This window comes from Borostomias antarcticus (assembly GCF_949987555.1).
Source record: "Borostomias antarcticus genome assembly, chromosome: 13".
NCBI lineage: Eukaryota > Metazoa > Chordata > Actinopteri > Stomiiformes > Stomiidae > Borostomias > Borostomias antarcticus.
In genome coordinates, this window is record NC_140246.1 from 21,254,289 (window position 1) to 21,277,206 (window position 22,918).

A 22,918-nucleotide genomic window follows, 5' to 3' on the forward strand; every position below is an offset into this window, starting at 1 on the left:
CTGCAAGATGCTTTGCCAGGTTGGTCGTATTGGCTCCCTTGGTTTGTATAGATTTGTAGCATGGATACGTATCCTACGGAAGAGCATTAGGGCCAACTGAGTTTTTTTTTTTAAGCTTCTGAGTTTAAAGTCAGAAATTCTGACTTTTGTCTCAGAAGTTATTTCCGACTTTTTTCTCAGAATTTCTGACTTTAAACTCAGAAGCTTAAAAAAGATCAAAACCTCAGTTGTTGGCCCTAATGCTCTTCCGTACGTATCTGATGAGAACAGGACACAAGCAAGAAGACAAGGAGAATTTTTTTTCTTTTTGGCCAAGAAACATTCTAGTTTTATTAGTAAAACTTAGAACAACTTTTAAAAATTAGAACACAGCAGTTGATAATATATCTCGTACTTCAAAATAAATACACTCATCTTCCCAGTAAACTAATATATAAACATTCTTCATTCAAAATTAAATAACTCAAAATGAAATAGTGTGTGTCCCTCAGCTGGTGTAGGTTAGAACTACCAACTGTATGGGTTCTCTGCAGACGGGACAGAGCTTGTTCCTCTTCTTCAGCTTGCGGGCGCAGGGGTAGCAGGACATGAGGTGTCCGGTGCGTCCGTGGACGATGCAGCCGTTCTTGGGCCGACTCTGGCAGATGAGGCAGGGCTCCAGGCAGCTGGCCGGCAGACACGCCTCCAGGCTGTTGAAGCGCTCCAGCTCCGCCTCCTCCTGGCTGCTGGCGGGGGCCGATGAAGAGGAGGAGGTGGAGGGCTGGGAGCTTCCCAGCTCCTGGGAGTCCGTCCTGCCGCTCTGGGAATCCAGGGCGGAAATCTGGGAATCCAGAGCGGAGCTTTGCGTGTCAGGGGCGGGGCTTTGAGAGTAGGGGGCGGAGACTTGAGAGTCTTGGGAGTCGGAGATGAGGGGAGTTTTGGCTCTCTTCCCGTCTGGCACATCTAGCCCCTCCACTTCTTCTGGGTCAGGGGTGCAGGTTTTCGGGGGCAGGGATGCAAGGTCAGGGGTGGTGGCGAGCGGGGCGGGGTTACTGGCAACCGAGTCAGGGACCCAATCCGGTCGTAGCGTCCAGCAGCGGTTGCAGTTGCGGGGGAGGGGAGGGTTCAGCTCCTCACATTTGGAGCACTTCCAGTAGTCCTGAGAGACACACACACACACACACACACACACACACACACGTACGTTAGAGCCAGATCATAACATCATCCTAATACAGAGGACTGTCAGATCATGAATGTAGAAACCACAACCACACAAATATATTCAATTATTGGTATTATATAATTGTCTGTTTGGCCATGTTGAAAAGATTGAATACTAACAATGTGTTTTGTCATGATTAGAAGATGTGTGGGACTCGGGAGGCTGTGTAACGTGCGCTGCTTTGCGGTAGCCTACTAATCAAATGTACATTTTGAAGATCGATTGCGCATTTTTTCCCCAAAGTCGAAGAGTGGAATAGTTGAAGTTCAGAGTATTTATTTGACAGCTCTACTAGAGAAGATGGAACGTACAGCTGCTGTGATCTCTGTGTCCTCGTCAAAACTGTCGTCCTCTTCCGCCTCGAAGATGGTCACCTCAAACACCTGCAGGACAGACCGGTGAGGGAGAGGAGTCAGTCTCACTGCAGTTCCTCACTTCACCTCTAGATGACAGTCAATCTCAAAGCAGCTCCACACTACACCTGCAGCTCCACACTGCACCACTAGATGGCAGTCAGTAACAATGCAGCCCCACACTTGTGAAATTGCCACATATTGGGAGCCTTTCTAATGCGATAGTCTGGGGCAAAGGTGATGTACATGCCGTGTGTGTAGATGCTGATACGGCATGTCTGGTTGTGATCTATAGAAGGGCTATACTGGGTCATTATTACAGCATGTCTGGTTGTGATCTATAGAAGGGCTATACTGGGTCATTATTACGGCATGTCTGGTTGTGATCTATAGAAGGGCTATACTGGGTCATTATTACGGCATGTCTGGTTGTGATCTATAGAAGGGCTATACTGGGTCATTATTACAGCATGTCTGGTTGTGATCTATAGAAGGGCTATACTGGGTCATTATTACAGCATGTCTGGTTGTGATCTATAGAAGGGCTATACTGGGTCATTATTACAGCATGTCTGGTTGTGATCTATAGAAGGGCTATACTGGGTCATTAGTGGCCTGTGATACTGATGTTTGGCAGACTGCCTCTTTAAGCACAATACGGTTGGCAGCCAACGGAGCCAAGAGTAGGAGGAAGTATTGTGACACTGACAGGGTTAGGGGACACTGACAGGGTTAGGGGACACTGACAGGGTTAGGGGACACTGACAGGGTTAGGGTTAGAGCCTCATCAAGGGTGAAAAAAATGTGGACCCCCTAGGGTGGTCCGGGGGCTTGACCCCGCCAGGAAGATTAAAACAAATCAGCTTTAAAATGGGTTTACAATGGATTTTAGCATGAGGATATAGGGATTAGTCACAGTCAATGTGAAGCACTGGCATGCTATGGAACGGTATTATGGTTTGAACAAGCAAGCAAGCAGCAGTGCGCCTCAGCGCTTCCTTGTGGACTAGACTACATTTGGTAGAAACAGACAAAAAAAAATTTTAAGCCATTTCGAGTTTTTGATTGATCTTGGTAGGCTACTATCAGCCTAATAGTTTATTGTGATACAAAATAGATGGATGTAGAACGCCTATTTCAAAGTGAAAGAAAGTTTGCTTTATCAGAGGTACAAAACGATCACAGGTGAAAAAGGTGACAAACATACAAACCTATACATACACAGATCAAACAAATGACCTATTTTGGACTAAAAACGGCTATTTTCACTTGAAGGTGACAAGTCTTTATGATAGCCCACACAAACCATGCCCAAACGAAACTGCACTACTTTATTTAACTCCCTCTGCCGTACAGCCAGGCCACTTAGTCATGAGAGTGCAGGCTCCAGGCAGAAGCCTTTCTTTAGACAACACAGGAGACGTGGTTCTCATTTCATTCCCAGTATCCCTGCGACTCGCAGACCCAGACCCCCCCCCCCCCCCCCATTTCAAAAACTCACCGGATCGACACAAATCACACAAATGACCTATTTTGGATTAAAAACTGCGAATTTCGCAAAAGGCTGACAAGTTTGCACCCTTGACGGAATATTGAAATATTCTAAAGAGTGATTTATTATTACATAATGTATTATTATATTTCTAGATTAGTATGAGGCTGTCTAGACATGTATATATGTATGTCTGTGTATATATCTGCATTTGTAGATATCTGTATTTGTAGATGAGCCTATCTAGACATGTATATATCTCTATTTCTAGATGACTATGAGCCTGACTAGATATGTTTCTATCTGTATTTCTAGGTGACAGCCTGTCTAGACATGTATATCTCTATATTTCTATGATGCGAGACCTGATCTTCGTCGGACGCGTCCTCATCCTGACTGTAGGCCTCAGAGTCGATGGACTCCACCTCAAACTCCACACTGAAGTTGTCAGAGTCAGAGTCCTGAACCTCCTCCACCACTAGGTCACTGGCCAATGAACTTGCCTCCTGCAGAGAGAGGGAGAGTGGGAGGTCAGTAAGAGGGACACTCGTGGTAATAAAATCCGACAGGAAAAATCTGTCTGCTTGACATGTTAATAGCCACTAGCCATCACTGGCATGCTCTCAGTCAGTCACAAATTATAGAGCATGCTTGGTTCAAATGACAGAGTAGTGAACTAACAACTCCACACACTAGTGCCCTGGCTGTCACTGTGGAGAGGGAGAGGGAGAGGGAGAGGGAGAGGGAGAGAGAGAGAGAGAGAGAGAGAGAGAGAGAGAGAGAGAGAGAGAGAGAGAGAGAGAGAGACAACTCAGATTTCAGAGTTTTACAATGTATTGTAGTGTGTCCCTAATGGAGTCAAGGTCAACAGAGGGTTCAGTGTCTGGGTAGGGGTCATAGGTCAAGGGTCAGGAGGACTCACAGTGTTGCTGTGAGTGTCTGAAGACTCGCTGCTCCTGCGGTCGCGGTTCAGCCCTCCAATCACACACCAGGACAGGCTCTGGTCGAAGGTCAGGGAGAAGCTGTCTGACTTGTGTCTCTTCCTGGGCTCACTGTCGTCCTCATTGTCCTGCTCCTTGGATGATCCTGCTGGAACGCACACGCGCGCGCACACACACACACACACACACACACACACACACACACACACACACACACACAGACACGCGCACACACACGCACACACACGCACACACACGCACACACACACGCACACACACGCACACACACACACGCACACACACGATACATGTCAGTTGGTAGTATACACACACAGTGCTTTGACGGGACAATGTTGACTTGTGTGAGGAGCTGATATGATTTTTATTCTCAGTGATTCTCCAGATATCTTCATTGCTGTGGTGATTTCCCAGCCGGTCCAGAAAATAGACCGTCTTTGTGTTTGCATGTCGCTGTGTGCCTTGCTGTGAAGTGGCTGATTATGTGGTCTGATCATCTCAACACATTCTCCACAGCCTCCAGAACTCCCAGACTGGCCTCAGCTGCTGCTCAGGGCTGAGTTCAGAGCCCCCACCCCCCCAACACACACACACACACACACACACACCAGTGCGTCACTGGGTCTCACCAGGGTCTGTGCTTCGTCTCCTCCTCCTGCTGCTGCTGGTCTCTGAGTTGGATGAGGAGCTGCTGTCTGAGTCCGTCCCCTGGAACACAAGACAGAGTTACAGCTTTGTATCACTCCTCTCAAAGGCCGGAGGGAGCTCAACGCGTGACTGCACCAACATCAGCCATGACACGTGTGCACACACACACAGATATGAGTGAAATATTTTGGTGACGTGATTTTAGAGCTGCAAACAGAATGACGCAGACGTTGTGTTTACCTCAGGCCTCCTGTCCTGTCCATTCTGGCTCCTGGTTTCTGTATAGCCGGTCTGGGGGTCTGAGGGGGAGAACAAGTCATCTTAATTAATTAAACACACACACACACCGGACTAACAATAAAGTAACTAATTAAACCTTGCATATATGTACATGATACAGTACGTGCATTTATATCACAGATATAATGTGTTATTTGTCTGCGCCCAATGTGGGGCTCAAAACCATGACCCTGAGATAAAAAATCTCAAGATAATCATTTTAAGCAGAGATAAAAAATCTCAAGATAATCATTTTAAGCAGAGAGGAGGCCAGGTTGTGCTTCTAAAAGTACCTGGGGTTTTAACGGCAGTGAGATTCCTGGTGATCATTGAGAACAGGACTCTGAAAGACATGTGCACGGCTGCTATTAGACCACAAGAGAGGAACTGCAGTTTCACGGTTCAGACCTCTGGTTGGATTTGATTAACAGATCCGCACACACAACACAGCACCTGCTGTGACAGTTGGCTGGCGACACGCACACACACACACACGCACACACACACGCACACACACGCACACACGCACACACGCACACACACAGACACACACACACACACACACACGCGCACACACGCACGCACACTCGCGCGCACACACACACACACACACACACACACACACACACACACACTGTGGCCAGCTGTTTCCAGTCCCCAAGGGAACCCCAGAAACACGCCCACGCAAACTGTGTGTGTGTATGTGTCTGTTTGTGTGCCTCTGTGTGTGTGTGTGTGTGTGTGTGCGTGTCTGATTGTGGGTGGGTGTGTGTCAAGGAGGAGTGTGTCCATACCGTGGTTCTTTGACTGAGAAGCTGTCGACGCCCAGCACGGCCCCCAGGGCGTCGTCCGCACAGTGGACGATGTGCTGCTGTCGCTGGTCGTACAGCTGCTTCTGCATGATGTACTGGCCCAGGTAGAACAGCACCTGGACGACAGAGACCACCGGTCAGCACAGTCCCAGAGACCAGGGGACAACCCAGCACCCTGAGACCAGGGGACAACCCAGCACCCTGAGACCAGGGGACAACCCAGCACCCTGAGACCAGGGGACAACCCAGCACCGTGAGACCAGGGGACAACCCAGCACCCTGAGACCAGGGGACAACACATCACCCTGAGACCAGGGGACAACCCAGCACCCTGAGACCAGGGGACAACCCAGCACCCTGAGACCAGGGGACAACCCAGCACCCTGAGACCAGGGGACAACACAACACCGGTGAAGTGAAGGACCTAAACAGCCCGGGGTGGAAGGACTGCCTAGGGCCAGAATGAGAAGGAAACAGCATGGGAACATGGATGAGGACAGGAGAGCAGCACCAGGCTGGCTGGAGACAGACTGCCCTCAGGGAGACTAAACTGTGCGGCTTTCTAACCTCCCAGCCCAGCCCGCAGGACTAGATTTCTGGTTACTTTTCATTAGGACTGATAACAAACATCATGACACAGACTGACTACAGCACTTCCTTATCACAGAAACAGAGATCATAAAGAGTCAACGTCGTCGACAACAACAACATTCCTCAGATAGTGAAGCTGCAGATCAGAGACCAGGTTGGCTGAACGTCGTCCATCAGGGAGATACGTCTGATGTGATCAGATCACAAGGGTTTCTATGGCTACAGGCCCTCAGCTGCTGGCTAGCCGTCAGAGGAGAGGATCTGTCGCTAAGCTCTCCCATCATGCTCCTTGGTAGACAGGGAGACAGTTAGCCTAGCATAGCCCAGCCCAGTCCAGTCAGACATTCCAGTGGTGTATGAAAACCACAGTGACTCAGCCTACACAGTTTAAACCGCTTAGTCACACACTGTTGACTAAAAGACATAGTGACTACGATGACTCATACTAGCTTCCTCCTTCTGACTGATAGACACTACTTCCGCCTTCCTCCTACACCAGGCAACCTGAACTCCTCGCTTCGAAAAATCTAAACCAACTAGACAGATGACAGCAGGAGTAACTATGGCAACTATGGATAAAAGGCAGCACTAGTAACCATGGGGAGAAAGTAAATGATGAGAAATAACTAATGGTTGGGATGCCAGAAAAAAAGAGAGAGAAAGAAAAGAGAGAGCGAACTATCAGACCTAAAGAGAACCTGGCTTCACCAGTAATATAGCACAGGTTTGACTTGAAGAAATGTTAAGGTCAATTTATGCTTGGTAAGAAGTGTCGTACGTCACAAAAAATATCAATAACAGACTTTCCACATTTTATGCTTCAGCCAACACTCTAGACTGAAATACTCAACCTGGCCGAAACTTCACAGCATCTCTATGGTAAATATAGGCTATGCAAGCATAGTTTGTTTACATTTTGTGCAATGGATTTTTACGAAGCTTTTATACCGCCAACCAATCAGACTGTGCGACAATCTATGACGGTGTCTGTGACCTTACAAAATTCAGGAGGCGCAAGACGGGTTTATAAAAATAAAGTGTGTGACATGATTTGTGTGTAAGAGTGTCATATGACACTGGTCTTATGAGGAATAAATTGGCCTGAGATCATTACTCTCAGAAGTTTTTTGTAACAGGACAATAACAACATGGGCAAGTCAAACATGCATAGACACTTCATGCCACATGAATGCTGCCATCATGCAGCCTGTAATTGGCTACAGTACTGAGCTCCAGCAGTCACACACAAACAGCAGTCTCTGAAGTATGACTAAACATGCCTCACACACGCCCTGCACAGCCTGGTGATTACAGGGGCTCTCGCAGACAAAGACTCTCCTACAGAGGTTAAGAGCAGTCTGATCCCAGGAGAGAATGCATCCCGTCTCTCTACAGAAAGACGCATCTAGTCTGGGACTAGGAGACTGTCCCCAAGTCCGCAGGACAAGATCTGTCCTAGTTAAGGCCAGTTATGTTATCAACAGTGATATCCAACTCATCACTCATATTCACAGTATATATCACTATTCCACAGTAGAGTGTTAGAGATTGGCTATGTGAAGTAGGAGTTTGTGAATGTTAGCTCGTGATATAACAGGAACAAATGAACATTGTTAGCTGTCTGGAGCTGATGAGCTCCAGTGAGCGGGGCCCGGGGACAGACAGCTGCCAGAGATATCTACCTCCTTCATGGTGTACACCTCCTTGTCTGCACCTGCGTGCTGTAATAACGTGTGCAGGGCCACTTTGGGTCTCACCTGAGGAAAACACAAACACAGCAATTAGAACACCTTTACAACTTTTGAACAGACATGGAAGGCATTGACATTGCAGCTAAAAACATTTAGAAAGGGTTTGGATATGGTGCTAAGCTTTGCAAAGCACTGTAGTGTGTGTGTGTGTGTGTGTGTGTGTGTGTGTGTGTGTGTGTGTGTGTGACTTACCAGATGCTCATTATCTGCTGTGTCCTGTGAATTGCTTAGACAATTCTCAGTTGCCATTCTGTTGGTTAGAGAAACAAAAAAATATGCAAAATATATTTGTTTTGTTTTTTAAGCTAGTAATTACTATATTTCAGTCCTTTTGAAAACATTAGAATTAACATTGTCATAGAAAAAAACATACATTCATCATTAAGATTAGATCTAAAATAAAATAAAAAACAGCCTACCTAAATAAATTCTACTACCGTAGATCTCTTATATACACATCTAGCCTATACACTCCTCCTCTGTACATAAAGTGCTTCAGCTTCGCAGGTCGCAGTGGGAACCCGCTTCCCCGTCCCCTTCTGATATAAGCAGGACCCAGGCATGTCAGGGCTAGCAGCTCTGGGGATGTGATTGGGCGCAGGGCGGCGCGGAAGGGAAGCGGACATGTCGCAACATGAACAGGCTCCAGGGCTGTGACTCCCCTAGCGGTGAACCAGCGCCTGTGCAGTCCACTCGCACACAACCCGTCTGCTGCTGAGCTGAGCTGAGCTGAACACCACGCTCGGATATGCCCGGGCATGTCCGCTTTTACTATTGCTCTCAGCCCAGCTCAGTTTATTGTGTAATAATAAGCCCAGTGACACGGGCGGGGTGCCGGGCTCTCTATAAACAAACCCAGGGCCCAGTCGGACAGAGTGACAGGTGTACCACCGGACCAGATGGACATGACATCACCATGGACATGCAAAGCACTGGACAATATGCAAACAGGCGAACACAGTTGTACTCCTCAGTCGAGGGTCCAGATCCATACACCGGCTGAGCTCATCTTATCGTCTCTGAATACAAAACTAATGCCAGACAAGAACAGAGGAGAGATTTTTCACCTAACGTTATATTTTAGGACATGGTATGCATTTGTGATAATATTCCGAATAATGTTAGTAATTCTCCTTTTCGTCATGCAATCTAAGTTTATTGCCAGAGCCATGTAACGTTTAGCGACTTTGCTGTATGAATGCTAACGTTACATGTTAGCTAGCTAGTTATTCAACAGTTAACTTAAGTTATCCAAGCTATGCACTCATTGTGACTTTGCATTCTGTTAGATTTGTCCACTTACTAAAGATAGCTAGCTAGACAACAATGTACTGAAATAGTCCACAACACGGGAGTAAGCGTTTGCAAGATGTTGCTTAAAATAGTGGATATCATTGCCGTTTTATAGTCAAAAGCATTGTCAGTGTTGGCTGTAACACTAACGTAAACAACACCAGCTATGACATATGCAATCAAAAGGTCATAATTATCCTAAATATAATAAAAGCACTAGATAGGCACCCGCAAAATTAAACAGCTCCAACATACGAGCACACTTACTGTTTTGGTTGTGGATATGATTAGCACGTTAATACCCGAACGTAAGCTCTCAAGCTAGCTGGGTGTCCTTTGCGTTTCATATATTTATATACACTTTTCAATGGTTAACTGTGTTAACATGGATGTTACACAAAATTAAAGCTAGTCGCAAGTCTTGCTGCTACGCCGCCTTGCTCACCACCCCTTGCGGCTACCACAACCAGGAAACCTCGAGGATGACACAGGCCTAGCAGGTTTCTAGCTAGCCAATGCTTAGGACTAATTGACTAAACACTCACGCAATTAAAAATACATATCCTTCCAGATGAAAGTGTATACTTTCTGTGAAACGACGTTTCTCACAGTCTGCATGTAAACATTGAGAAACGTTATAATTCCATTAGCTAACTGGGAGTATAGGTACTCAGCACTTACTTTCACACTCGCTCGTTTCTAGAAGACGTTGGTCGTGTATCGCCCCTCGCGGTCGTTCAGAGGTTCAAACCGCCTCGGCTCCTATCCTCGGCTCCTATCCTCGGCTCCTATCCTCGGCTCCTATCCTCGGCTCCTATCCTCGGCTCCTATCTGCCGCACGTGCGGCCAGCGTCCCTCCAGCCACGAGACAACCTGGAGTTCTGGGGATCGAACCTCTGAACCTCCGAACCTCCGTGGACTGAACCCGAACGACCCCTCTCGTCTCCGGAGTATACTACTGCTGCTATGACAAATAAACACCCTTGAAAGTTGGAGCAGATATTAGGCTATTAACTTCTATTCCTGGGAACTGGAAATGAGGAATGGATTAGTGTTGATAAGATATTGTAAGGACAACTGATTACAATAATTGTGTAGGCTAGGCCTACCTGTAATACAGTAGGCTATAGTTCTATGGCAAATACACTTTCTATTCTATTGTGGGCTATTCTATTCATCTTATAACAGTGAGTAGCCTACACACACTACACACTATTATTAAGTTTGACAGCTCTTTAAAGCAGACAGGGGCACATTGTTCGGAAAGGTTGATTGATTTGATACTCATCAAAGAAGCACCATCAACTACCCTATAGATCATTATAACACACGGAACAAATCAAAAAGCTAAACCTTGGTCGGATAGGCTTATAGTCTTTTGAGAGGATACAATCTAGTTTCAGTCAGCTTTCTGTATTTGTGTATTCTGTAGGGTCTGGCTGTAATAGACCTTTCTTTCTTGCCACTTCTACAGAGCAGACACGGGAGTACAGTAGACTTTGTGATCTTCACATGATTGCTGTCTCTGCCCCAGTCTGTCACAGATAACAGTCCGCTTGTCTCTGTACTGAATACTCTTTTCACTGAAGTGTACTCTGTGACATGCCAGCTGTCTGCCCCAGGGCAGCTGTGGTGTTTTAGTGAGTGTGACAGACAGGAAGACTCCAGTCCACCACCTTCTTATTAACAAATGCAGGCCATATAGTTTTATTATTCATCAGCTCAAATGAGAGGACACTGTTGGTCAGGGGTCTGGTCTTGAGGCAAATGTATGTAACAGTATACGTTAAAGTATGAATTTAAATGAATCCACACCTCTCTGATTGAACCATACTTTACTTCCCTTAACTTGCATAGTTGTCATATTTCCTGTCTGCTCCCTCCTCTCTGTTCCTCCTCTCTCTCTCCTCCCCCTGCTCTCCTTGAATATAGATGAGTCACTAAGAACAACATGTTCTCTCTAAGTTCCAAAATGGCAACATGTTTGGACATGTATACTGTATATACACTTATCACACTCCATTTGTATATTGTATTTTGCACTGTCTCATCTTGTCTCCATCAGTGTTATGCACCGTTGACCAAAGCAAATTCCTAGTAAGTGTCAAAACTACCTGGCTAATAAAACTGGCTGATTCTGATGTGTTATTGCTTCTGAGACCGTCTATTACAACAGCAACAACATTGACAAAAATGACATTTCACAGACGAATTAGATCAGCCAAATGTAATATATCAGCATAAACTCAAGATAACATTGTTCAGCGTGCTACTGTATGTGATGTGTGTCTGTCTCATCAAAGGTCACCCTCATAGTTATCATCTCGCGAGGAGAAAATTGTGCAGCCAAACACAAACAAGCAATACACACGACATCGCTACAAAACTCCATAAATACAGGTGTATGAAGTGGAGAGCTGCCGATGGGTCTCATGAACATCTCACTGGTGAGTGAGCCACTGGCTCCAGTGTTTACAAGTTAAATATATCCTGAGGACCACACCCCCCCAGCTGAGACCTGGCCTGCTAGAGCTGAGACCACAGACATGTTTAGTTTGGCCGCTGGAGGCTGGGTGGGGACCTGGATGGGGCACAAAGGCAGGCCTGTATGTGTGTGTGTGTGTGCCTCAACCAGGGCCAGGTGGAACAGTGTGCCCACTCACAGAGGTCTCTGCTGTGTGTGTGTGTGTGTGTGTGTGTGACTGGCATTTTTAACTGTGAGGCAAGGAAACGGATCTCGTACCTCTATACTGTGATAGTTATTCTAGACTTGTCTAGTCCAAAGATTTACCAAGATACGTTCAAAAGGTTGAGTCTGGTTTATTGAATGAAATCATTACGAGCGCAAGGACTTCCTGACAAACGCAGCAAAGGTGGTTCAGTCAGAGAAGTGAAGTCAGTCACTTCTGGCTGTGGCTTATGTACAGTCCAAACAAAAGGTACAAGGTTTCCAGGATGTGATTGGCTACTGCATTGTACATGAATGGCAGGCGTGGCCAAGAGTAAAAACATGTGACATGAGAAAACAAAGAAAACAAAGCTCTGAATCAGGACGAGGAAGACCAAGGTGGGGCCCCTCCGACCTAAACAAAGAGATGAGGAAGAGCTATGCAGAGTGTGTTCACAATTACAAAAGAGGGGAGAGTTGGTGTTTTACATTAGACTGAAACTGGGGTTTTGCAGGGGACTTGGGGGGAGGTGATAAATTACAAAGACAAAGGCTAAGGTGTTTGGATGTAAATTCCTGGACAATCCCTCATTTGTGCCTGAACAGGCACACAAAAATAAAATCCAAACACAGTGTAAACAGTCAGCTATGCTATACATGTGGAAAGGAAATAATCTCTCCACTAGGTGGAGAAAAAAAAAAAAAAAATCTCTTTTTTTTTTTTTTTTTTTTTTAATTATTTTCTCTCAACGTGCAAAATCACACACCAAAACCCCTTGCTTCAGAAATTTGACAGGAAACAAGATAAAAAAATGACATGATTATATACTATTTATAGTCTAAGAGTGGACAACCATTCACCAAAAAACAAACTTGATTTAACAAGGCAAAAAAAAGATAAAATGGTTACCAGTGTAAGAGGGGCAAAAAACCTCTTGGTCAATTTAGAGGAAAAAACCCAAACTTATTTATCAACTCATGTTTCAACCATTGCAACTCTTGTAAACAAATATGATATTTTCCAGATTATTTCAAAGTTCATTCACTCTTGTGAATAATTGCATGTGATGTCCTATGGAACATAGATTCCATGTGTGCGTCTCTGAATGTTTAATGTAGGTTCCAGTGTGTGCGATCAGAGGTGCAGTCCGATTTCTCATCAGAGGAGAATGTCATCTGGGGAATGCAAGGCGTCTTCTCTTCTAGATCGCAACTTCAATGTCGCGTTGCTTGAAATCAGTTATGTTCAATGTTAGTGTGTGCAGGTGTGTGTGCGTGTGTGGTGCATCTTGTGAGGAGGTGACCAGCAAGGTCATTTTTCCTCCGATTCCTCGTCAGAGGAGAGGACAGTGTGATGGCCCATGGTTTTGGCCTCTGAGCCCTCTGGTTCAGCTGCATTCTGATCTCCTGGTGTTTGCGATCCCTTGGTGGACCGTCCTCTGCTGCTTGGACCCGTCGGCAATGCTTGCATGGATCCAACGAAGTCCTCTCAGATCGCTGTCTGCGTGATGAGTAGAAACTGGTACGGCCCGAGCCACCTCGGCGAGTTCCAGCTCCTTCGTCTGTGGTCGTGGACCAGGACCCAATCCCCAGGAGATGTGATGCAGGAACCCCTCCTTAGCCTCAGGAAATGGCGGTCCTCATTCTGTTGGAGACATCTGTTAACATCCTCCGCCACCCCTGTTTTTGAAACATGATCTGGCCCGTGGGCTAGTTTGAAAGCATAATGAAAACATGAACGAGGTAGTACAGGTTTGTCATTAGGCCCTAGATACAGGTTAGTTTGGTGGTGGAAATGTGCACTTAGTCCTTCATTTCTTTTTCTCCGCAGGTGGAGCAGATGCTTGTAGGTCAGAAATGTAGGCTCTTGAACTGAACCCGGTCCATCCCTGTACTGCTCCACTTAGGGCCGGCCCGGGTCGTGCTGCTGGAGGGCTCACCTCGGCGCTCCCGCCTCCAGCACAGGCTGATGAAGTGCTCCGTCTGTGGATCCACAGATGAGAGAGACAAACAGAGACAAAACAGAGCAAAAGAGAGTCCTCTGGTCTGGTCTCCCTGTTCCCTTCTTTGGTCAGGAACGGTTATTCAACAGTCTGTAGGAGATACTCAGAAACATGGTTAAGCGCAAGCTCCTGCTTTGGGGAAAAAATGTTGTTATTCTGTCAGGAAAACTTAAACAGGGTGACTGTTCAAGTGTCATTTAGAGCCAGTCTGCAGTAGCCTACAGTGACATCAGGGGCAGTGTTAGAATGACTTCAACACGCCCAGTCCCCAGTCATGATCAAGGCAATTGGATTTGGCTCTAGCAGTTCTCTTGCGATTTTATGAAAAATAAAATACGCAATATTCTCGTCTCAACAAAACAACACCCCCTAAGGGTGAAAGCAAAAATTTCCTGAAGTCAGGATAAAAATAGATATGGGTCAAAGAAAATGACACTAAAATGAACTGGCTTCATTTACAATTAACTAACAAAAAAAACTCCATCAAAGCTTCATTTGTATAGCTAAAATTTGTATATCTAAACCCTCTCTCTTCTGCATTTGAGGACAGAGTATTTGGGCACTGCTCCTGTTTCATACTTATCTGTCGCTCACAGTGAGTTGGTGACATGGCGTTGGTCTGCATCTCACGAACCCCAGATCGCCCATCTGTAGGGAAACAGGCCAGTAACCTCCGGTGTCCTGTGCCCGTCTCCTGGTTCGGCATTCACCCATCACTCCCGGAACGACAGTTGTCTGTAAAAAAACACTCAGAAAAAACACTCAGGCCCGATGAATGTGCCTCAAACTATAAACATGAAATATTTAACATAACCATTTAAAAAATATAATTGGGTTATGAGATGCTGCATTCAGATTAAGACACTAGCAACCCTTATCTATTCCCCCCACTATTATGCACAACCCTTATGTCTTAAGCTACATATCAGAAAGAGAGACAAAACAAACAACAGTTAAAACAGACCAACAGCAGGTTCCAATGTCCCCAGGAAGGCATGATCCCATGATCCAGGCTCCTCAAAGACCTGCCGCCCAGGGTCCATAGCACCTGAAAATTAAGACTCAAAACACAGACTGGGTTCAATAGCAGAGGAGGAGGCCTAATGCCAGCTCCTCAAAAAACACATTATCATTATATGAATGAAAATTCATACAGTAGAAATGCATAAAACGAACAGCTTATGGCCATTCATTGACTATTGAAACAAAACTCCTGAATCAAACACCTATTCAACCCTGTCAGACTTTTGAGTTCGCTCTACATCTATTTTATCCTGTTTATTTACCCTTAAAAATTAAAACTCTCTATCTTGGCTAGTTTAAAATTACCCTTATGGTTTGTTCAAGGGAAGTCCAGCAGGTGGCGCTCGACTTCAAAATCGGAGGCTCTTCCTTCCGGCCCTGTTCGGACAAATACCTCGTAGAAAGAAGGGGCGTGGCTAATGGCGCAACAAGTCGAGGGGGGGAATCTAATTTTAAATCAGAGTTATTCTGCTGGGGAAAATGGTGGAGAGACTGTTTGCTGAATCTCCTTATCTTTCCTTCCTGACCTAAAAAAAAACTCTCTCGTTCTACTCTCCCAAATCTTAAAAACAGACCAGTCTAGAGAATCAACAGGCTTTTCCCTTAACCCTCTAGCTGAGCCCGAATCTTAGAATTTAACACTAAAATGTCAGATGTGGATGTAAGAAATCGAAAATGCTTTAGCACATAACGAAATTCTGCCAACAAACGCTCGCAGAAATATGCTTCAGTGCAACAATGTCATCAGGCTAGACGTTTGCAGTAGAATTCTTTACATCCTCTAGCATATCTTAATAACTAGTGTTACAGGGACACCTAGTGGTGATCCCAAAATGTTGCATGTATGACCCGGATGTGGTCTTTGGCAGCGCGGGGAAATTTAAAGAAACAACGTCCCTAATAACAGCCTAGAAACCCCAAAACAGCAATGAAAGGAAACCTTATGGTTAACTCACGGCGGTAAAGAATACAATTTCGAAGAAACAAACATTAAGACACATTAAAATTCGCTTAGTACTCACCCAGTCAGCGAAGTGCTTTGTTCTCTTCTGGCTCAATGGCGGAACACCGCGATAGCGGAGTTTTCCTTATCTCCTAGGCAACCAGCTAGCTAGCCTACTGGGAATCTAGCAGAATTTTAACAGTCTAAAAAGGGTACAAAACAATACTTTACCTGGATCCATGGCGCGCATAACAAACAATTATCAAGAGCCGAGGCTCAAACAGTGAACACATAAGACGACCAACCCCCCGTGCACATGCAAGAGAGAACGTAGCAGACACACGGGAACGCAAACAAAGGACGACCAAACGACGACCAAAACCGACTAATATACGACTTAACACACAAACATGAAACAAAGGCCCACGTTTACAACAAATCATTCTCGGCTGCACTAGCAATTTGGTCCAGGCTAAACCTTCCGTTTAGATCCTACCAAAATATGTACAGCCCCTCTGGTCAAAATCTCTACCAGAAACGCGGATTGCAAAACTCTCAAATCCGCCCTGTAGCTACATCTCCATTGAGCAAAAACTCTCTCAACGTGCTCTCGGTTAAAACTCTCCCGCGACCGGCCAAAAGGAAACCTGTTCTGTGCCAAACTCTCACTTGAACAGCTGATTAAAACTCTCCCGCGACCAGTCAAAAGGAAACCTGTTCTGAACACTGCTTATACCCTCGTAACGAAGCAAGGACGAAGTCAAAGGACAATACGATATAAATATATATATTGCTGTTCACATCTCCTTGGATAGTTACTTACTTAATACCCACGCTGGGGTTTCCTGTTTTCAACCAATCCAGACCAACACAACTGAACCAAATCAAGGCAAATACAACTCAGAACCACAAGAGGGTTCGTTTAAACGTACCTGTGTGCCTCAGGAATCCAGTGTCAGAACTGAGGAAATAATCTCGGCTAGCGCTCTGGCGCAAGAGAGAAAATTGATTTTCCAAGCCCATATGGACCGACACGTCTGTCGATCAGTCCTTTCCACTGGAATCCCGAAGCAAACGCAGGCAGTGCTCCCATTCCCGTTCGCCAAACTGTGATAGTTATTCTAGACTTGTCTAGTCCAAAGATTTACCAAGATACGTTCAAAAGGTTGAGTCTGGTTTATTGAATGAAATCATTACGAGCGCAAGGACTTCCTGACAAACGCAGCAAAGGTGGTTCAGTCAGAGAAGTGAAGTCAGTCACTTCTGGCTGTGGCTTATGTACAGTCCAAACAAAAGGTACAAGGTTTCCAGGATGTGATTGGCTACTGCATTGTACATGAATGGCAGGCGTGGCCAAGAGTAAAAACATGTGACATGAGAAAACAAAGAAAACAAAGCTCTGAATCAGGACGAGGAAGACCAAGGTGGGGCCCCTCCGACCTAAACAAAGAGATGAGGAAGAGCTATGCAGAGTGTGTTCACAATTACAAAAGAGGGGAGAGTTGGTGTTTTACATTAGACTGAAACTGGGGTTTTGCAGGGGACTTGGGGGGAGGTGATAAATTACAAAGACAAAGGCTAAGGTGTTTGGATGTAAATTCCTGGACAATACTCTCTCCCCTCCCTCCCCCCATCAGCACAGCCCAGTCCGGAAATGCTCGTTCACCAGCGTCCATCTGATGAGAGTACTGGGTCCATTTGAATACTCTAATCATCTAACGGACCTGTACAGCTTTGAGATTAGCTACAACTCACACACCAGCCGGTGCTGTAACACTTTTGAGCACAATTTCACTGTCTACATCATGGACACAGACAGTCATCCATGATCGGATGGGATAAGTAGATGAGGATGATACTGATAGACTGATAGACGACAGAGAGTATAGTAAATTGCCAGTTTGGGAACCTTTAAATGTGTATCTGAGTACCTAGGACTGGAATGAGGAACTGATTTGCATTGATAAGATACTGTAAGGACAAGCGATTACAAGAATCCCAATGTAACTGTACCCGTACTTGTTACACATGGCAACATAAACTTTCGGTTCTTCTATTCAAATTCTCACCATTCTACCCTCACCTAGTTCCCCTCAGATTGACTACACTGAATCTACAGTAACAATGACACCTTATATTACTGAAAGCATTAATTCGTTCAGTTTAGTCATCTTGACTACATGTAATCCCTAACAAGTAGTTGTTCAGTATGGTCAATCGTTTGTGTCTGGAGGAATGGCCTACAGAGTTTCTAGGTTAAACCTGTAAACCTTGAATAACGTGGCAGCTTCCATGAGTTTCAATCTTGAGTCAAGATAAGTCTGACCAACACAATCTCAGTCCAGACAGGTCTCTGGCTGTCACTGACCTTTCACTTCTGCATAGTTTCCAGATTAAACCTGTAATATTCAGGGTCGCTTCAGGCAGAGGAATCCGGTCTGTCTGATTATCTCAGGGACAGGGAACCTTGAATTACGTGGCGGCTTCCATGAGTTTCAATCTTGAGTCAAGATAACAAGTCTGATGAAAATGCCCTCAATCAACACAGGTCTCTGGCTGTCACTGACCTGCAACAGAAATACTTGTCTGTACATGTTGATAAACGGAGTCCCTCTCTTCTCTATAGGGCCACAACAAGAGAGCAGCCCATCCCTGTTTATTCAAACTGAGTGTTTATGTAATGTCCCTGAACACTCTCTAGACAGAGTGGAACTGTTAGTTACAGTCTTTAGAAAGACACCAGAAACCCGTGATCAATAAAATACAATTTATTGAACGGTGCAGAGTATGTAAAAATGAATTATAATTTAATTACGCAAAAGAGAAAAAAAAAAATCAGCATTTGGACACTCATCTTAAGTACTCATGTTAAAAAAATACTAGGACTGTCGAGCATAAAGTCTCTTTGTTCAAACATTCCCTCTCTCCACCATCAACAGCATCAGCCAGAGATGAATTAATGCGGCTTTCTTATATCACCGTGGTAACGTCCCCTCATACAGAAAGGCCCGGTCGTTCACATTCCATCCCATAATACCCCCTGTTCGGCGTCCTCCCCCCTTTAGTCAACACAAACATTCCATCCCATCCCTCCCTCCAATGGGGAGAGGCACCGGAGAACACGGGGTGGTGGTGGGGCAACCAATGAGAGCAGCCGCCCCGTTGATTGGCACTCCAGTGGGCCTATGGTCTTTGAGCCAGCCGGCTCTTGCCCTCCTCCTGCTCTGCCAGTTTGAAGTGTGTGTACGCCAGGATGCCCGAGAGCGTGCAGAGGATTCCCAGGCCCTGGTGCAGCGACAGGGTGTCCTGGAACAACACGTAGCCGCCCAGCAGAGTGATGCAGAACTTGAAGTGGCCGAACATGTTGTATCTGAGCAGCGACCCCTCCAAGTTAAGGACCAATCACAGCCAGGGCATCGGCAGACAAAGAGGAAGTTTCACAGCCTATTACAAGTCATGGCTCACGTACTTCGCATGATTAATGGTGCGTTTCATTTGGCTTACCTTGCATGCGGGGTTTGAACTGCACCGTTCCATTGGCTCCATCGTACATCGTGAGATAAATCAAGTGCATCTCAAGTATTTCACATCTGAGAGTAAAAGTAACATCCCAGAGGTCCCCGGGGGTGTGACCTAGGACCCAGAGGGTCAGGGGTCAGGGATTAAGGATACGTGACAGCCGAGGTGTTGCCGATGATCCAGTAGATGGACAGGTTGACCAGGAAGGCGATGAGCCCAGAGAGAAGCACCATCATCTGGACGGACACACGCACACACACACACACGCACACGCACACACACACACAGAACATGCTTAGACATGTCCTATGTCTAATTAGAGTGATATAACTAGTAGAGGAGAAGTTAACCCCTTCTCTCACACCAAACCCACATCCAGTTCCCCCATAGCCTACTGACCCCCCCCCCCCCCCCCCCCACGCTGCCCTGAAGGTCTGTCTGCCTTACTTTATTTACTTTATTTACTTTATATGTTTATTTAGGGATAATGCATGATTAATGAACACAATGATCATCTGACTGTAAATGAAAAAAAAATGCCGGATTTAGCCTGGAGGCTATTTTCCATCTGTAGTCCCCAGACATAAAAACAAGAAATATAAAACAGGGCAACAACATAGGAGATAAAATACACTTAATACACGAAAATCAGGACAGTTTAGTCTATTGTGTATCTGTATGTGTGCGTGAGTGTATACGTGTTATGGGTGGGTGGGTGGACGCGTGGGTTCAAATGTACCTGTGTGTGTGTATGCGTAAGCGCGCGTGCGCACATGCATGGGCGCTATAAAGTGAAACGTGTGCCAGACATAAAGTGCAGCGTGTGCTTATTGGTGTTCGAATACTTGGTTATCTTTCAACCATTTTCTTTTATTGTCCTCGGAAGGTGGCAAGGGTGGGGCTTTCTCTTAAAGTGCCAGGGAGATTGTTCCATGTTTGGCAGTCTTTTATGGTTTTGTCCAAAGGTGGTCATTCTATGCTGGACTGCACAGTCACCTCTGCTGTCTGCTCTGGTGCCAAGTCCAGTGTTTCGTTTCATGTGTATGAATTCATTTACAGGCGGGGGAGCCAGTAAGCCCTGGTCATTATTCTAAAATCTCACAGCAGGAGGTCAACTAAGTCTTATCTGACACACTCAGTAGTCAATGACATGTTTGCAATCTGTATGTGTGCGTGTGTGTGTTAAAGAAATGCTTGCTTCATTAAAGAGTACATATTGCTCTTGCTTGCTTTTAAATAAAGTATATTGCTTTTGCTTGTGGCCGTATAGCAGTCAGGGGTGAGTCATGTCTTTAGCCTGGCTACGGTCTCTCTCCTGCCCTGGACCAGGGTGCTGGAGGCTGTATGAACAGATCCTTGTTTCTGCTCTGTCTCCTGGGGAAACAACAACAAGACAAGCTCGTCTCCTGACTTCTTCTTCCCTTTGGAACCAACCATGAACCAGCATTTCTGATTCAGTCTAATTGTATATTGAAGCAATAACTAATGAGAGGGTGTGGTGTTTGGCCAATACAGTGTCCCAATATAGAGTGAGATATTGCTTTGCGGTTACATCGTCAGAAAAGTACTTCATAAAACGATCAGGTTGCTATGGAGTTTCAAAGTGATGAACAATGAGCCCTAGCAACCAAACTAATGCTCCTGACCAACCTAGCAAGCCATGAAGGAAGTGTAGCCTACGTTTGCTGTGCAACTGCGAGGTGCAACAGTGGCGACGATAAACCAGAGTGGTATAGTAGGCTACAGGACGGATAGAACAACTCAGAATTGACATTGAATGTTTACACTTTTCTTGAGGAGAAAGCGTAATGTAACCAACAGATGGTTACTCAATGGAACTAACATTTTTAAAGGCAGCAATAATTGGCACAGTAATATTTCACATAGAACGGTAAGAGGCTTTGCCCGTGGTATATCGTGAATATACAACGGCTCTTAACCAATCAGATTGCAAGGTTGGAACTACCCGTTGTATAAATGCATCTGCCTGGGACTGCCCAGGTAGGAGAAAAACCTTGACATCACTGTACTCTAACTCTCTCCATGCACATAAAATAAATCAGAAATACTGATGGTCTGCACAAGTTCTCCTTATCGATTACTCATGGTGGTTGGATGAATTTCTTGGTGTCATATAGCCTGGTGGTGTCTAGCTAGCAAATGTAGGTAGAAAGCGAAAGAGGTAACAGTGTGCAACCGTGGAGATAATAACATGGACACCATCATGTTTAGTCAGGGAGAGAGGACAATGACATTTGTCACAGTGGCATCAAGTGTGGATGGTCCAGGCTAGCCAGCTATATTTGAGGTAGCATAGCGCCGTCAACAGCCCTCGTTCTCTAGCCTGCCGACTTCCTCTTATCTGAGCTCATTTGCATATGAACAAATCTGATCTCGTGGTCAACGGAGGGGTAAAGAGGCATGCTATAACGCTTATTCTGAGTGTTATTTTCAGCAAAAATACTCAAAGACATGTTTTGGGGACCACAAAGACATTAAATTGTTGAAAATTAGCATAATAGGACACCTTTAAACAGTTCTGGGAGACATCAGAGCTGTGTGTGTGTGTGTGTGAGAGAGAGAGAGAGAGAGAGAGAGAGAGAGAGCCTCACCAGCGCCGGGAGAGACCAGGGTCCAAAGATGCCCCCTTCCCCAGAGAGGGGCTCGAAGCAGGGCACGAGCAGCAGCAGGAAGGCCGAGGACATGGGGGCCTGGTAGTACAGCAGCTGCATGGAGTTCACCTGCAACTCATGCTGCTTCGCCCCCACCCACTGGGAGGTAGACAGACGAGGAAGGGGGGGCAGGTAGGACAGAGGACAGAGAGAGATGGGGGGGGGGGGCAGGTTTAGGATATATCCAAGTTAGGGATAGGGAGAGATCATTTGGTTGAAGATTAAGCGACCAGAGAGAATCCAATCTCCCCCCCCCCTGGGAAACCTCCGCTACTCACCACCTGGTAGAGCGACGTGACGAACACGCCTAGTGTGGCGAACACTATACCGAGCAGGTTGAACTTGACGTCGTAGTAGGAGTTGAGCATCACGCCTAACGTGATGGGGACCTGTGGAAAATACGACATCAGCACACAAACACACCAGGGCATGCAGGAAGGAACGGTGTTACAATGGTGAGGGTCAGGACGGTTCGGTTACATTGTTGCACTGTACTATGGGTGGCGTGTGAATGAATGGCCACTTTGCGTCCGTGGCCAGCTCAAGTTACAACGTTACACTTGCACAATGAACAGCGCTCACGACGACTTATCACGCAAAACCTACCACTGTTAACTTGATCTTCGTGGAGAAAGTCTTCTTATAGTACAACGACTGTATGACAATGATGACAGGCGTGGTCATGGCTTTGGCCAGCTGATAGGTCCC

General features: G+C 45.8%; 2 protein-coding genes across 5 annotated transcripts in view; both read right to left on the bottom strand.

Moving 5' to 3' along the window:
- Positions 1 to 376: 376 nt before the first annotated feature.
- On the bottom strand, positions 377 to 10,161 carry mdm2 (MDM2 proto-oncogene). Of its 4 annotated transcripts, none has more exons than XM_084447806.1 (11): positions 10,064 to 10,161; positions 8,282 to 8,339; positions 8,021 to 8,095; positions 5,730 to 5,863; positions 5,229 to 5,278; positions 4,897 to 4,955; positions 4,638 to 4,716; positions 3,972 to 4,135; positions 3,415 to 3,555; positions 1,516 to 1,587; positions 377 to 1,138 (listed from the first exon to the last, which is right to left on the bottom strand). In XM_084447806.1, exons 2-11 carry the CDS (start codon positions 8,336 to 8,338, stop codon positions 488 to 490), a joined length of 1,482 nt encoding a protein of 493 aa, XP_084303932.1. In that variant the 5' UTR covers position 8,339; positions 10,064 to 10,161; the 3' UTR covers positions 377 to 487. The 4 variants fall into 4 exon arrangements, with proteins under 4 accessions (XP_084303932.1, XP_084303930.1, XP_084303931.1 ...); XM_084447804.1 differs by having other exon boundaries at positions 3,972 to 4,138; XM_084447805.1 differs by lacking the exon at positions 10,064 to 10,161 and adding an exon at positions 8,509 to 8,618 and having other exon boundaries at positions 3,972 to 4,138.
- An 8,633-nt stretch (positions 10,162 to 18,794) lies between these two features.
- The window catches only part of slc35e3 (solute carrier family 35 member E3), a 4,725-nt gene continuing 601 nt past the window's right edge, over positions 18,795 to 22,918 (bottom strand). The window contains exons 1-5 of the mRNA XM_084448178.1: positions 22,817 to 22,918; positions 22,489 to 22,599; positions 22,151 to 22,309; positions 19,692 to 19,774; positions 18,795 to 19,389 (exon numbers count right to left, since the gene is read on the bottom strand). The exon at positions 22,817 to 22,918 is cut by the window's right edge and continues 601 nt beyond it. Of these exons, the coding sequence (XP_084304304.1) occupies positions 19,203 to 19,389; positions 19,692 to 19,774; positions 22,151 to 22,309; positions 22,489 to 22,599; positions 22,817 to 22,918 (642 nt within the window). The 3' untranslated portion in view covers positions 18,795 to 19,202. The remainder of the gene's footprint in view (positions 19,390 to 19,691; positions 19,775 to 22,150; positions 22,310 to 22,488; positions 22,600 to 22,816) is intronic.

Bases quoted from the DNA above. Each gene is read 5' to 3' on its own strand.
- mdm2 (XM_084447804.1), bottom strand. From the start codon at position 8,338: ATGGCAACTGAGAATTGTCTAAGCAATTCACAGGACACAGCAGATAAT. The intron at 3,556-3,971 runs GTGAGTCCTCCT...CTCTCTCTGCAG, and splicing joins CAGACACTCACAGCAACACT to GAGGCAAGTTCATTGGCCAG. The intron at 1,139-1,515 runs GTACGTTCCATC...TGTGTCTCTCAG, and splicing joins ACACAGAGATCACAGCAGCT to GACTACTGGAAGTGCTCCAA.